The following is a 15850-nucleotide window of genomic DNA, read 5'->3' on the forward strand; positions in this document are numbered from 1 at the left end:
TGTATTTCAAAATTTGTGCCTTTTTTAAATTTAGGTGCTGAAAGCACAAGACCCCACCCTAGAATTATCCCTGGTGGTCTGACTCTGAACACTTTGGCTTGAAGATCTAATATTAGTGTAGAAATTCAGTCTAATGATAGGATCCTAATTCAAGTGTGAAATACCAACAATAATTCCTAAACATTTGTTCCCAGGCCTAAACATGACGAACACAAAGGGTTACAGGCGCGGTACGCGTTACATGTTCTCAAAGAAATTCAAGAAACATGGAGTTATCCCACTGTCAACCTATATGAAGATTTACAAGAGAGGAGACATTGTGGATATTAAGGTACATATTTAGTTTTTTGTGTACTAGTATACTGATACAACTGTTAATTTCAATGGGATATGTATCAATATTTTCATGATGAACCTTTTTTGTTTCACAAAAAATATACTGTATACCTTAATGACTTAAAGCCTTTTCATTGATACATACTGTCAAATGATACCCTAATGAGAGTAGTCTGTTACTGAGTGCTGTCCAGTGCAAACTGCACTTGTCTCAATATTCAGGGACGTATGTGTGTAGTAATGTAAGTCTAATGGAGTCATCCTGTTTACCTTGTCAGCTTGGTCATGTGGACAAGGCGTCCAACTTCGAACAAGAATGTCCATGGTTCGAATCATAATACAGGACTCTGAAATTATATGGCTGTTACATTGGCACCCAACGTAGGACTGAGCATGTTCATATTAAATTGGGGTCAAATCAGTCTCAGTGCCCTACTTTTCTGCCCAGGACATGCGTCCTGTTGACGAAGTATGTAGCTGGGTGTCAAGTCATCCCAGTGATGACATCCTTACCATGTCAGCTTGCTGACGGGCTTAACGTCTTTGGTCATGTGGATCAACAGGTCCATGGTTGGATATGCTTGTGGGTTCGAATCCCAGTTCGCCCCGATTATGTTTCTAGGTTTGTCAGCACCATACCCGTGTTCTTGGGTTTCACTGAAGTAGTAAACGTCTGAGACCTGCATCACTTCGGGCTTTCCTCCCACATTAAGCTGACACTCCCGTGATACAACTGGAATACTGTTAAAAGCAGCGATTAATCAAACTCACTCACTCCATGGTTGGAATCCCATTCTGACATTTCATGGCTGTTACATAAGTACTCGTGCAAGATGAAGAATATTAACAACATGCAGAAGGGTTGTACAGACGTAGGAACAAAGTTGATCAACATCTGCACTTGGTTAGGCTGCCATGTCTCAATACCTCAAGGAATTGCAAGTTTTTTAATCAGACATCAAACTTTTTCAACTGGTCCCTTAGTTGTTTTAAAATACAAGATTGGCTTTGCAATCACAAGAGTCAATACAGTGGATCAAATATGTGGCAGCAGCAGTAAGAAACAGGACCATGTATTAAATGTCAGTGCATTCACGAATGTCTAGAATTTGTCACCGTTGGATGTCTTGATTGAGACACATGCTCCATTCTTGAATCCGGGAAATATTGTGGGAAGATGACAAGAAGTTATTGTTTTCAGATAGTTATCCCATCCACACTGGGCAAGTAAGAAAACACATCACTTGTACAAAATGTCTAATGTTGCCCTTGGAGAACCTGTTCAAATTGTGCATTATGCAAATGAGTAATAGTTGGTAGAAATTTCTCCCGAAGGAGTTATGATGAATCTTGTGTTGTGCAGGGAGACGGTGCTGTTCAGAAGGGAATGCCGCATAAGTTCTACCATGGGAAGACAGGCAGAATCTTCAATGTCACGCCCCATGCTGTTGGTGTAATTGTCAACAAGCAGATTGGGTATGTATGTTATCATTGTGCCATCACTCAACAATTAAGCCAGATGATAGTGTTCAGTCAATTCATGTCAGTTTAGTGGGAATCAAGATATCCTATTTTATAAGCTTTCGGCTGTCAAAAGTGTGTCAAAGTATACAAGTTTTTAGTGTTTTGTGCATGAGGATCCACTGATTGTGGGGTTTACCAGACCTGTCAACCCCTCATCATGACAATGTGGGAAATTTGACTTCAAAATCGGAGAGATTTGCCTCCAAAATGGGGGAGATTTTTAAAATCGTGAAAATAAGACAATTTCCACCTTTTATTTTTATTTTTGTTACTAAGAAAACCAAATATTTAAAAACAATAAATAATTAATAACTTCTTATATGTACAGGTTGCTTAATCTCCATTTTCATTTTCCACCTCCAAGAATGAACCTAGCACAATCTTCCCTCATCACTTTCGTTCAGAAATCGTCTCAGTTTAAGGCAAACAGATATTGAAATTTAATGATCGGTAGCTTGACCAGTTGACGTGTTCAATCTGACCAGTTGTCAGACTTCGTTATGATGCAGGTTTTCGACGCAAGTTTGGTTACAAAATACGCCAAAAAAATATCAGATGCATTTATCCTGACGCAACATGATCGCCCCTAATTTCAATAACATATATTGTTTATTTCTGTCTGTTGACAGTCCTATTACTTCGCTAGAAATGTTCACGTTATTCCATTCCAAGAAATGTATGCCATATTTGGAAGTACTATTGCGTTTTACTACAATTTATAAATGAAATGAGTCTCGTTGTCGTTCTTTCTGACCTTGACGTGTATTACTATCATTGGTTGACAAGTACTGTTGTATGCAAATTAGATTTGCAGATCTGGGACACAAGCAAACTATTAGCCAATCAAATCGTGTAAAATAATCACAGGATACATTCTCGTGAAATTTGATAAAGTTCTGTGTTGATATTTCTGTGCACACAAGTCACGATGTCAGTCAAAAATAAAAAATTAATAAGTTTCACTTTAAACTTTGACTTTGAAACCCTAGCTTTGTGAAAGCCCGATTGTGTAACACATTTATTTCGACTACATAATCAACCAATTACGCAAAGTGTTTGTTCTGGACCTGTGAAGATTCCGTGGTAGAATAGGTCTTCAGCAACCCATGCTTGCCGTAAAAGGTGACTATGCTTGTCGTAAAAGGCGACTAACGGGATCGGGTGGTCAGACTCGCTGACTTGGTTGATGCATGTCATCGATCCCACTTACGTGGATCGATGCTCATGATATTAATCACTGGATTGTCTGGTCCAGACTCGATTATTTACAGACCGCCGTCATATAGCTGGAATATTGCTGAGTGCGGCGTTAAACAACAAACCAACCAACCAAATCTGAAGACGATACTTGCAGGTTATATTTTGGTTTCATTTCCGAGAGTTTAATGACGTAACTTTGTGGAATGTTGATGTTTTGACAAAGTTTCCGACAAATCTGAAAACCAATTAAGTCATGTATAACTGGACGTTCTTAAATTATGGAGGAATAAACACACTAAGAACACGAAGACAACAGTTAATTTCCGGGAGCCTACCGGACAGATCGGGACGTAAACTTCCCTTTATTTGTTTTTCCTCACGGGACAATGGAGGCAAATTTTTTAAATAATGAAGAATTCTGTTTTGCTGGAGGAAGTCTATTATGTGGGAGACTGGGAGATTTCATCAAATTGCGAGTCTCCTGCAGAATTTCGGGAGGGTTGACAGGTCTGGTTTACATCCGAGATACCAGTAAACCCAATTTACTCAGTTTATAGCTGTATACTCTGTTCACTCAGGCTGTGTGTAATGCTATTCCCCCGGGCTGTGTATGACGCTGTTCACTCGGGCTGTGTATAACGCTGTTCCCTCGGGCTTTGTATAACGCTATTTCCTCGGGCTGTGTTTAACACTATTCCCTCGGGCTGTGTTTAACACTATTACCTCGGGCTGTGTATAACACTGTTCCCTCGGGTTGTGTATAACACTGTTCCCTCGGGCTGTGTATAACACTACTTTGGGCTGTGTATAACACTGTTCCCTCGGGCTGTGTATAACACTATTCCCTCGGGCTGTGTATAACACTGTTCCCTCGGGCTGTGTATAACACTGTTCCCTCGGGCTGTGTATAACACTGTTCCCTCGGGCTGTGTATAACACTACTTTGGGCTGTGTATAACACTATTCCCTCGGGCTGTGTATAACACTATTCCCTCGGGCTGTGTATAACACTGTTCCCTCGGGCTGTGTATAACACTGTTCCCTCGGGCTGTGTATAACACTGTTCCCTCGGGCTGTGTATAACACTACTTTGGGCTGTGTATAACACTGTTCCCTCGGGCTGTGTATAACACTGTTCCCTCGGGCTGTGTATAACACTGTTCCCTCGGGCTGTGTATAACACTACTTTGGGCTGTGTATAACACTGTTCCCTCGGGCTGTGTTTAACACTATTCCCTCGGGCTTTGTATAACACTATTCCCTCGGGCTGTGTATAACACTATTCCCTCGGGCTGTGTATAACGCTATTCCCTCGGGCTGTGTATAACACTGTTCACTCGGGCTGTGTATAACACTATTCCCTCGGGCTGTGTATATCACTACTTTGGGCTGTGTATAACACTGTTCCCTCGGGCTGTGTATAACGCTACTTTGGGCTGTGTATAACGCTATTCCCTCGGGCTGTGTATAACGCTACTTTGGGCTGTGTATAACACTATTCCCTCGGGCTGTGTATAACACTGTTCCCTCGGGCTGTGTATAACACTGTTCCCTCGGGCTGTGTATAACACTGTTCACTCGGGCTGTGTATAACACTGTTCCCTCGGGCTGTGTATAACACTACTTTGGGCTGTGTATAACACTGTTCCCTCGGGCTGTGTTTAACACTATTCCCTCGGGCTGTGTATAACACTGTTCCCTCGGGCTGTGTATAACACTATTCCCTCGGGCTGTGTATAACACTATTTCCTCGGGCTGTGTTTAACACTATTCCCTCGGGCTGTGTATAACACTGTTCCCTCGGGCTGTGTATAACGCTGTTCCCTCGGGCTGTGTATAACACTGTTCCCTCGGGCTGTGTATAACACTATTCCCTCGGGCTGTGTATAACACTGTTCCCTCGGGCTGTGTATAACGCTATTCCCTCGGGCTGTGTATGACACTGTTCCCTCGGGCTGTGTATAACACTATTCCCTCGGGCTGTGTATGACACTGTTCCCTCGGGCTGTGTATAACACTGTTCCCTGGGGCTGTGTATAACACTGTTCCCTCGGGCTGTGTATAACACTACTTTGGGTTGTGTATAACACTGTTCCCTCGGGTTGTGTATAACACTGTTCCCTCGGGCTGTGTATAACACTACTTTGGGCTGTGTATAACACTGTTCCCTCGGGCTGTGTATAACACTGTTCACTTGGGCTGTGTATAACACTGTTCCCTCGGGCTGTGTATAACACTGTTCCCTCGGGCTGTGTATAACACTGTTCCCTCGGGCTGTGTATAACACTGTTCCCTCGGGCTGTGTATAACGCTATTCCCTCGGGCTGTGTATGACACTGTTCCCTCGGGCTTTGTATAACGCTATTCCCTCGGGCTGTGTATAACGCTATTCCCTCGGGCTGTGTATAACGCTATTCCCTCGGGCTGTGTATAACGCTGTTCCCTCGGGCTGTGTATAACACTGTTCCCTCGGGCTGTGTATGACACTGTTCCCTCGGGCTGTGTATAACACTACTTTGGGCTGTGTATAACACTATTCCCTCGGGCTGTGTATAATACTGTTCACTCGGGCTGTGTATAACACTATTCCCTCGGGCTGTGTATAACACTGTTCCCTCTGGCTGTGTATGACGCTGTTCACTCGGGCTGTGTTTAACGCCATTCTCTCTTGCAGTAACCGCATCATCCCCAAGAGGATCAACGTGCGAGTGGAGCATGTTAAACACTCCAACTGCAGACTCGACTTCCTCAAGCGTGCTGCAGAGAACGACCGTGCCAAGAGGGAGGCCAAGACCACTGGCATCAGGATCGAGTCCAAGAGACAGGTAATTATAGTTCACCTGGGTAACCGTGAGAGACTGAAAATACATTGTGATTAGTAATGATTTCACCTGATATGAAGGGTCTCTTTGTGTTTTCTCAAGTACAGACCTGTTTACTCTTCTGGTTTCACTGTAGTTTCTACAGATTTCTAATAAAAGCACAGTCTACAACTCCAGGTGAATTTTTTTTATAGATTTTAAGAATATCATGTAAATGAAGTTTTCAACTGATGAATTATTATTACTTCAAATTGGAACAAAATACAGTTCATATCTCTTCACAAATGCATGCATAACCGCATTGAACTATATTTTCAAATTGGTATCAACTATTGCCTGTTTTACCATGGGTGCCGCCATCTTTGAACAAAGTGTGCATGACAGAAATACACCTGTTGCCTTTGGCGTAATAATTAATGGAACCCCTTGAAGATCCGGGGTAGAATAGGTCTTCAGCAACCCATGCTTGCTGTAAAAGGCGACTATGCTTGTCAGTAGAGGCAACTATGGGGATCAAACAGACAGGCTCACTGACTTGGTTGATACATGTCATTGTATCCCAATTGCGTAGATTGATGCTCATGATGTCAGTCACTGGATTGTCTGGTCCAGACTCGATTATTTCCAGACTGCCATCATATAGCTGGCATATTGCCTAGTTAAATAGTTACATGAAGAGTGAAATTGTTTGTTTTTTTCCAGCCCAAGCAGCCCCGAACTGCCCACTTTGTGAGGACACGCTACAACAAGCCCCAGCTGGTGGAACCTATCCCATACGAGATCATGGCCTAATGTAACTGCGTGAAATAAAAAAAATGTGAAAATTAGACGTATATGTTGATTTGACTTGATGTATGTTATTTATAGATGTTGCCACCTGCACAGCATTAAAACATTTTACTTATGCTCCATAACTGAGCACATATCACTTTTCACCCAATTCAAGGCATTAAATTCACCTCCCGTGAACCACCACCTTCAGGCTACTACTGTTTTAAGGAAGGGAAGTTATGGAGGTCAACTTCTTTATTATGAGGAACACAACGTTTTGGAGTATATACTTACTCCTTCATGAGGTGAAATGTTGTGTTCCTCATAATATATATTTGGCCTCCAACCTCGGGTAGCCTAGTGGTTAAAGCGTTCGCTCCTCGCGTCGAAGACCCGGGTTCGATTCCCGACATGGGTACAATGTGTGAAGCCCATTTCTGGTGTCGCCCGCCGTGATATTGCTGGAATATTGCTAAAACCATACTCACTCACTCACTCTAAATGCCTTTCAAAGACCTACTACTGTTTTAGATTGTTGGAAAATAAACAGACCCACACACTTCTTTATGAAATGTCAAATACAAAAATACTTCGGAAGAAAAGTGTGTGTTATTCATCAATCACATTCAGCTGGCGCAGCAGACTCAACAAATGGGAACTGACCCACGGTAAGAACTTTCCCCCTCAACCTACAATACAAAGGACAATATCTCTGTCCGAAAGTCTTCCCCGATATGTTCTGAAGAGCATGGGCACTTGGATGGACTAGCATCACGGGACTCACCTCCGTTTGACATGCTGTGATGTGACTCAGGAAGGATCTATCTGTTCTGCCTGACATTGAACTTATTGGTTTGACGGTCTCCAGGCTACATGTTTACTCAACGCATGGGGAGTCTGACTTAGAATTGGTCCCCATCACCATTAATTATGTATAATGGATGGCAAGTAATGGTGTCAACATGCCCTGTTGGCATAGATTGTTGCTCATGATATCAATCACTGGATTGTTTTGTCCAGATTCAACTATTTACAGGCTGCTGTCACACAGCTGGAATATTGCTCAGATGCAGCATTCAGCAAACATAAACGTTGCAAGTTTACTCAACATTTGCAGCTCATGATCTTCTGGTGGCCCAGTCGTCTAAGGCGCCGCGATTCACATGCAGAGTTGCGTCCCTTGGGCACGCCAGAAACCTATGATTGTGGTTTCGAATCCCGGTTCGCCCCGATTATGTTTCTAGGTTTGTCAGCACCATACCCGTGCTCGTGGGTTTCACCGAGGTGGTAAACGTCTTAAGACCTGCATCACTTCGGGCTTTCCTCCCACATTAAGCTGACACGCCGCAATATAACTGGAATACTGTTAAAAGCGGCGTTAAACCCAACTCACTCATTCACTCATGATCTTCTGAATATGGGGGCATGGGTGGCCCAGTCATCCAATCCCTGTTCGCCCCGATTGTTTCTAGGTTTGTCAGCACCATACCTGTCCTCGTGGGTTTCACTGAAGTGGTAAACGTCCGAGACCTGCATCACTTGGGGCTTTCATCCCACATTAAGCTATGATATAACTGGAATACTGATCAAAGCGGCATTAACCCCAACTCACTCACTCAATTGTATATACTTTGTTTTCACAGATCGCTCAGCCTCCATTAACTAGCACTAAAACAGGTAGCACAAACTGACCAGAGAATTTTCAAAACGATCAATGCAAGTTCATTGTGTTGGTGTCAGTATATAGCACATCTTTACCTCTTATGTTTTATGTGAGTAAATAGAGTTCAGCTGTTACTCTGGTTTGCCTGATGTAATGTTGATTTAGCTTAATCCTAGGTATCACAGCAAGGTGGGAACTGACTTGGCAATAATATCTTAAAGCACAAAAGTGACCAGAGATTCAAAAAGTCTGTCACAATATGTGCAGAAAACACAAAAAATATCCCATACGAATCATTGTGTGTACCCGTGTAATACATGGGCTCGTTCAGTGCCTCTGACTACAGGACACGAGTTGCCAAGTCGTAGGCACAGCAATTCTTAATGAATCCAGGTTTGCCCCGTCTGATATAACTGACATACTGTTCACAGCCACAATAAATCCACTTCACTCATTCACACAACTACACTGCTGTCTGAGAGGGGAGTCTTGGCCTGTACTTAAAATTCGTGCCAGCATCCTCATATCCAGGAAAATTGTACGATGCACCATACCGCTATTTCAAAAGAAAAAAAGACGCCATTACATGTGACAAATTTAATTAAGAGTGAAGAAGACATTGTATTCAACATGGTGGGGCTCCTCCTTGCCAGCGGTGGTCAAGCTGCAGCCCACCTCGGCCCCACCCCCTCAAGAAGTGAAGGGTCACGTGCCATATTGACATGTTGTTTGGTTGGTTTGTTGTTCCATGCCGCGCTCAGCAATATTACAGCTATATGGCGGCGGTCTGTTAATAATTGAGTCTGGACCAGGCAATCCAGTGATTAATATCATGAGCATCAATCCACGCAATTGGGATCGATGACATGCATCAACCAAGTCAGCGATCCTGACCACCCGATCCTGTTAGTCGCCTCTTACGACAAGCATATTGACATGAAACTACATGTATGATCATTCCTTTAAAATATATTGTTGGAGGGACAATGTAAGACATGCTCAATCTGTATTTTCCAAATAGGAATTGTTGTTCCACTTTGGTGCATTTATATTTAGTTCTACACGTCAGTGCATATAAATGAGGTGTCAAAGTATAAGTTTATACCATATCTATGGTAACATAACTCTAAAATTGAAACAGTGCATTCATTTGCCATCTTGACAAAGTTGAGCCATACGTTCTTTGTATTTTCGGAGAGGTTGTGGATGATGGGACATTGGGGAAGTCACAGGGCCACGGATAGCCATACTATACTGACTCTTTTTTTTTAATGTAATCAGTACAGTCAGTATAGTATGGCATTTGGAGTCGGTAGCCGAGTAATGCGTGGGGATTTTGTGATGAATGTACACAGAGCAAACAACCAACACTCCACCCAATGAACCAGGCACAACCATAAAGACCATTTGGTCCGGCAACTTTGTCAGCACAAAACTGACCAGCACCCTTAAAAAGAATTAATCAGTCTGAAAGTTACAGTCCTACAGAGCTTGCCACTAACACATCACAGGAATACAAACGATGTCAGTCGGTGCCAGATTTCAAGATTCCTGTGGCTTCCTGAAAAGCATTTTTCAACAATGAAACATGTTTTAGATAAGTGTCACAACAGCATTTTGCAACGAACATTTGCTAAAACAGTTTATAAAACTGCCTTCTAGCGTTTTGCTTTAAGCAGTGATGCATTTTCTCAACTCAACGTCGTTAGTTAGGGGTGGAAGTGTAATGGAATGTAATGACACAAACCAATGTGAACCTTCAGTTTGGACAGTAAACACATATTTGCTAAACTAAATTAGAACTGTCGTAGCAACTTTGCAGGTTTTAATACTTTAGGGCATACCTAATCACACATGCTTTTCTAACATAAAATTTGAAAAATTGATATAGCATAAAACACACGATAAAAAAACGACAGGCAATAGCGTCCCCCAAAAGAAAAAAATCCACCAGAAAGTGATGCATATACTCAACTCAACGTCGTCAGCTAGGGGTGGAAGTGTAATGGAATGTCATGACACAAACCAATGTGAACCTTCAGTTCGGACAGTAAACACATATTTGCTAAACTAAATTAGAACTGTCGTAGCAACTTTGCAGGTTTTAATATTTTGGGCATACCTAATCACAAATACTTTTCTAAAATGAAATTTGAAAAATTGAAATAGCATAAAACAGACGATAAAATACGACAAAAGCGTCCCTAAAAGACAAATCCACCAGATAGGGGATGCCCTTCGTGGGGTTAATAGGTTCCAGCCGTTTGATGCGCTGCGCAATTACAAGGATCATGGCGATCTGGCCGACGCCCAGACTGCCTACTTCTGCCTCGGATTCTGTAATGAACTGAACTGAACTGAACTGAAATTTACACTCAGGCCGCTATCAGAGGTACAAAATTATTTCAACAACATAATACATAAAAATATGGAATAGATCAGAGGTACAAAATTATCTCAACAACATAATACATTTAATATATAATAGATACACAAACATCTTTGCCGAGCATGCATGCATATTTATACAGATTCACTAGTGTAGTAGTATATGTGCAATTCAAAAAGAGGGAGAGTAACTTGATAGGTTTAAAACAATGACATGATGATTTTACAGAATTTGGACAGTTTCTCAATGTTCCTACTCGTGAATTATTGAAAAGTAAATTCATTTTATGCCATTTGGGTTTGACGTTGTAGAATCTGTGTAAAAATTGTTTTCTTATGTTTTCTAAAGATGGACAAATAGACAAATAATGGAATTCCTCGCCTTTGTCAGATAATTTTCAAAGTTGGCATTTCCTTTTGGTTAAAGGTATTTTTCTCCATCTCCCAGTTTCAATAGGTAGATTATGGTTACAAGTTTTAAACTTAAGACTCGCAAACATTTTGCTGCAATAGGTTTAAATAATATTCAAAATTTAGGTAATCATTTTTTTAGGAAACTATACATTGCGCCTTTTGAAGACTTAACTCTTGCACTTGTCAAAACTGTAGGTTAATGTCATTTAATTTTTCATGGACTAAATGTTTTAGATAAGTAGGATTTTAAGTAGGAATACATTATTTTGTTTCTGTCTGCTCATACATTTGATTACGGTATCCACAACTTCTGTCGTCACCTTAGTAACAACACTGAAGATGCCTTCAGTTGTCTACACAGATGACTAATCCCTGACAGGTATTTATCGTGAGGAATAGGACCGAGGGCAGCTGGTGGTTTATTACCTAAACTTGTTGGTGATAAAACGCTAGTTACTGATTATTAATTGTTATTTTAATCACTCACAAGGTTAAGATCAAAGGTCGTTTTACACATTTAATAATGTATGCAATGCTGATATTAGGATTAACACAAATAGCAGAAACAGTGTGTGTATAACGGCTGAGAATCACACGATAAATAAACAAGGCAAACCTAATGAAAACAGTTGTCACGGCTGCGCCGGTAGCTTTAAGCCACGCCCCAAAATAGGTTTGTTTTGGAAGCCGATTACAGAGCATGTGATTTCAGGACTTTCTCATGGAAATTTAAAACACTTAGTATGAATATTATGAATTTTTCTCTCTCCGAAATTGACTAAATTTTTTTTGGAAAATTGATATTAATATCGAAAAGAATTTTATTCACTTACTTACACTTAAAAGATAAAGTGCAAACTTCTAACAATCAACAGTATTTCTATAAACTATAGTGACATCAAATCAATATAATATCACTCACTACAGCAACCTTTTTCCCAGCAGTAGCAGCTGCAAAACCACACATAGAAAAGAATGTGATGTCTTAAGATAGTTTCGTTACAGGAAACACACCAGATCTCTCCCTCACTCTCTTCCTCATTCATCCTCTCCGTCACTCTCTCATTCCTCTTATCGCCATGGGGATTCCAGAGTAGAATATGTCCCCAGCAACACTTGCTGACGTAAGTGTCTGTGACATCAACCACTAGGCCGAGACCCAACTCCAGCAAACATTTTTTCTATCTGGTAATATCAGCTAATAGAAGACATTGAATATCAACTTTGAAATATACTGGAGAAAGTTCAGGTCAGTTTGGGCACATGGCGGTTTACATGAGGTCACAGTGTGCCACTGTACAGTGGAAGCATGCACCATACTATCTAGCACTAGTCTACCCGGCCGAGATGCTGTCCAGGTCTCAGTAAGCCATACACCGAGCACGATGACATTGTGGTGAATACCGTGATCCTGTACAATATCAGAGAGGGACTCAAATCACAGGTGTTGCTGATTACTGATCTCTTGTTTGCTCCTCGGGTTGTCTCTGTTTTGGGGAGGTCACCTGAAAGTGAAATTTCAGAGCATGTATACTTTTGCCAGATAACTACTTTCAGAGTGATAATTCTTGAATTGTCACTGATGCAATTGCTATTTGAAAGTGATGTTAATCCTATAAAATTATAAAATGGCCATAATCATGATATCAGAGTCTTCTTCCTTATATGGGATTTGATGTCATCTAGAGTCCTCGCCACTTGAGATAGAGTCTCGAAATATTGCGATGAATAATTAACGAAGATAGCTGCATGTGTTGCCATAATGTAATACTTATAAAGTGAAAGCAAGCCATTCCGCCAATAAGGAATATTACTCATAGTAATAACAAAAAATGCCTAGAACCCCTTTCAAGAAACATCAAAATCTTAGCGATAGACTTCATTATTGAATTTTCCTCACATGGTTACAATACGGGCAAGAATCGGCGTCAGGCCACAGCAAAAATTGTTTTATGCAAACTGTGTGTGAAGAGGGTGCTACACCTTGTGAAGGATATAGTTACACTTTTAGCAAACACCTGGCGTCATCAATGATTTTCAAAGATACATTTCTATTATTTTGACTGCTGTTTTCAAACAATATTCCAGCAAGAGTCCAATCGTAATGAGTTCTTGACCTCCACTTACCCCAGATGCCATGTTCTTACATGTTGTCACATTCTGGGATGGACCTCCACTTACCCGAGATGCCATGTTCTTAGATGTTGTCACATTCCGGGCTGGACCTCCCCTTACCCCAGATGCCATGTTCTTAGATGTTGTCACATTCTGGGATGGACCTCCACTTACCCCAGATGCCATGTTCTTAGATGTTGTCACATTCCGGGCTGGACCTCCACTTACCCCAGATGCCATGTTCTTAGATGTTGTCACATTCTGGGCTGGACCTCCACTTACCCCAGATGCCATGTTCTTACATGTTGTCACATTCTGGGATGGACCTCCACTTACCCCAGATGCCATGTTCTTAGATGTTGTCACATTCCGGGCTGGACCTCCACTTACCCCAGATGCCATGTTCTTAGATGTTGTCACATTCTGGGATGGACCTCCACTTACCCCAGATGCCATGTTCTTACATGTTGTCACATTCTGGGATGGACCTCCACTTACCCCAGATGCCATGTTCTTACATATTGTCACATTCCGGGCTGGACCTCCACTTACCCCAGATGCCATGTTCTTAGATGTTGTCACATTCTGGGATGGACCTCCACTTACCCCAGATGCCATGTTCTTACATGTTGTCACATTCTGGGCTGGACCTTCACTTACCCCAGATGCCATGTTCTTAGATGTTGTCACATTCCATGGTGGACCTCCACTTACCCGAGATGCCATGTTCTTACATGTTGTCACATTCTGGGCTGAACCTCCACTTACCCCAGATGCCATGTTCTTAGATGTTGTCACATTCCATGGTGGACCTCCACTTACCCGAGATGCCATGTTTTCACATGTTGTCACATTCTGGGCTGGACCTCCACTTACCTCAGATGCTGTCTTTTCATGTTTTGTCACATTCCATGGTGGACCTACACTTTATCTGAGATGCTGTCTTCACATGTTTTGTCACATTCCGGGCTGGACCTCCACTTACCCGAGATGCCATGTTCTTACATGTTGTCACATTCTGGGATGGACCTCCACTTACCCCAGATGCCATGTTCTTACATGTTGTCACATTCTGGGATGGACCTCCACTTACCCCAGATGCCATGTTCTTAGATGTTGTCACATTCTGGGCTGGACCTCCACTTACCCCAGATGCCATGTTCTTACATGTTGTCACATTCTGGGATGGACCTCCACTTACCCCAGATGCCATGTTCTTACATGTTGTCACATTCTGGGATGGACCTCCACTTACCCCAGATGCCATGTTCTTACATGTTGTCACATTCTGGGCTGGACCTCCACTTACCCGAGATGCCATGTTCTTACATGTTGTCACATTCTGGGCTGAACCTCCACTTACCCCAGATGCCATGTTCTCACATGTTGTCACATTCTGGGCTGGACCTCCACTTACCTCAGATGCTGTCTTTTCATGTTTTGTCACATTCCTTGGTGGACCTACACTTACCTCAGATGCTGTCTTCACATGTTTTGTCACATTCTGGGCTGGACCTACACTTACCTTAGATGCTGTCTTTTCATGTTTTGTCACATTCCATGGTGGACCTCCACTTACCTTAGATGCTGTCTTCACATGTTTTGTCACATTCCTTGGTGGACCTACACTTTATCTGAGATGCTGTCTTCTCATGTTTTGTCACATTCCATGGTGGACCTACACTTACTGTATTTTCTTGAGTATAATGCGCACTTTTTTTTCTAAAAAACACAGCTGTGTAGAAGGGGTTGCGCATTATACACGAATTATGAGTTTAAATGTTTTTTTCCCCCATGGAAAGACATTACCGTGAGCACGAAACACCGGAAATACCATGTCAACAAATCCATACTGAAGTACGCAAAATAATCATGTAATTACACTGTCTGGCTATAAAAAGTGTTCTTTGTATATCTGGACTTATGTTTGTAACTTATTTCATTAATTTTATTCAAAATTCCTTATAATATTGTTTTTATTAATTTCGGCGAAATCGTGTGTGAAGCGATCGGAAGATCACACAACTCACCGTTATTAACAGCAACCACGGTCAGAATACCGCTATTGACACCTTGAAACGAACTTAAGTTGACAGAGAATGGATACATATATCATAAATGACATACTTTGACTCGTTAAAAGTCATATTTGTTTTTGTTTGACGATTCTATGTCAACATGAAATTCTCGCTATCACGCGATCACGTGCGCGTGAGCCTTGACGGTGACTGGTCAGACTGGTTCCATGTAAAAAAATAATACCCGGCAATAGCGATCAGCTGCTTCGCTTAGGGTTATTATTATTTTAAATATGTTTAGTAAAGGCTGCATATAATTAAGAAAATAATGGAATATATTATTCCTGATAAAAAAAATAGTTTCAGATACAATTGTTGCCGATCCTTGCATTAAAATCCTATGAAGTTATATCATTGGGTGTGTCTTGACCGAATCACCGGTCGATTCCAAGAAAACGTGTGTACCGCTGATTGCTGTTTCTGGGTTAGTTTACGAGAAAATACACAAGGTAATCTTAATCCCCAGATATAAAACAATGCCTAGCAGAACAATAAATACTATTTAAACGGTAAATAAACATGTCTGGTGATTTTTTATC

General features: G+C 41.5%; 2 protein-coding genes across 2 annotated transcripts in view; one reads left to right on the forward strand and one right to left on the reverse strand.

Annotated features, from left to right (window-relative positions):
- Window positions 1-168: 168 nt before the first annotated feature.
- LOC139450115 (large ribosomal subunit protein eL21-like) lies at window positions 169-6705 on the forward strand. The gene is made up of 4 exons (XM_071231766.1): window positions 169-331; window positions 1700-1812; window positions 5735-5885; window positions 6585-6705. Exons 1-4 carry the CDS (start codon window positions 203-205, stop codon window positions 6672-6674), a joined length of 483 nt encoding a protein of 160 aa, XP_071087867.1. The 5' UTR covers window positions 169-202; the 3' UTR covers window positions 6675-6705.
- A 3862-nt stretch (window positions 6706-10567) lies between these two features.
- Window positions 10568-15850, reverse strand: part of LOC139449672 (sterile alpha motif domain-containing protein 9-like) — a 28177-nt gene continuing 22894 nt past the window's right edge. Inside the window, exon 8 of the mRNA XM_071231158.1 lies at window positions 10568-12623. Coding sequence (XP_071087259.1) covers window positions 12573-12623 — 51 coding nt within the window. The 3' untranslated portion in view covers window positions 10568-12572. The remainder of the gene's footprint in view (window positions 12624-15850) is intronic.

The sequence above is a fragment of the Haliotis cracherodii genome, unplaced genomic scaffold (assembly GCF_022045235.1).
Source record: "Haliotis cracherodii isolate W230 unplaced genomic scaffold, xgHalCrac1.p SCAF_8, whole genome shotgun sequence".
Taxonomy (NCBI): domain Eukaryota; kingdom Metazoa; phylum Mollusca; class Gastropoda; order Lepetellida; family Haliotidae; genus Haliotis; species Haliotis cracherodii.

Bases quoted from the DNA above. Each gene is read 5' to 3' on its own strand.
- LOC139450115 (XM_071231766.1), top strand. From the start codon at position 203: ATGACGAACACAAAGGGTTACAGGCGCGGTACGCGTTACATGTTCTCA. The intron at 1,813-5,734 runs GTATGTATGTTA...TCTCTCTTGCAG, and splicing joins ATTGTCAACAAGCAGATTGG to TAACCGCATCATCCCCAAGA. The intron at 5,886-6,584 runs GTAATTATAGTT...GTTTTTTTCCAG, and splicing joins GGATCGAGTCCAAGAGACAG to CCCAAGCAGCCCCGAACTGC.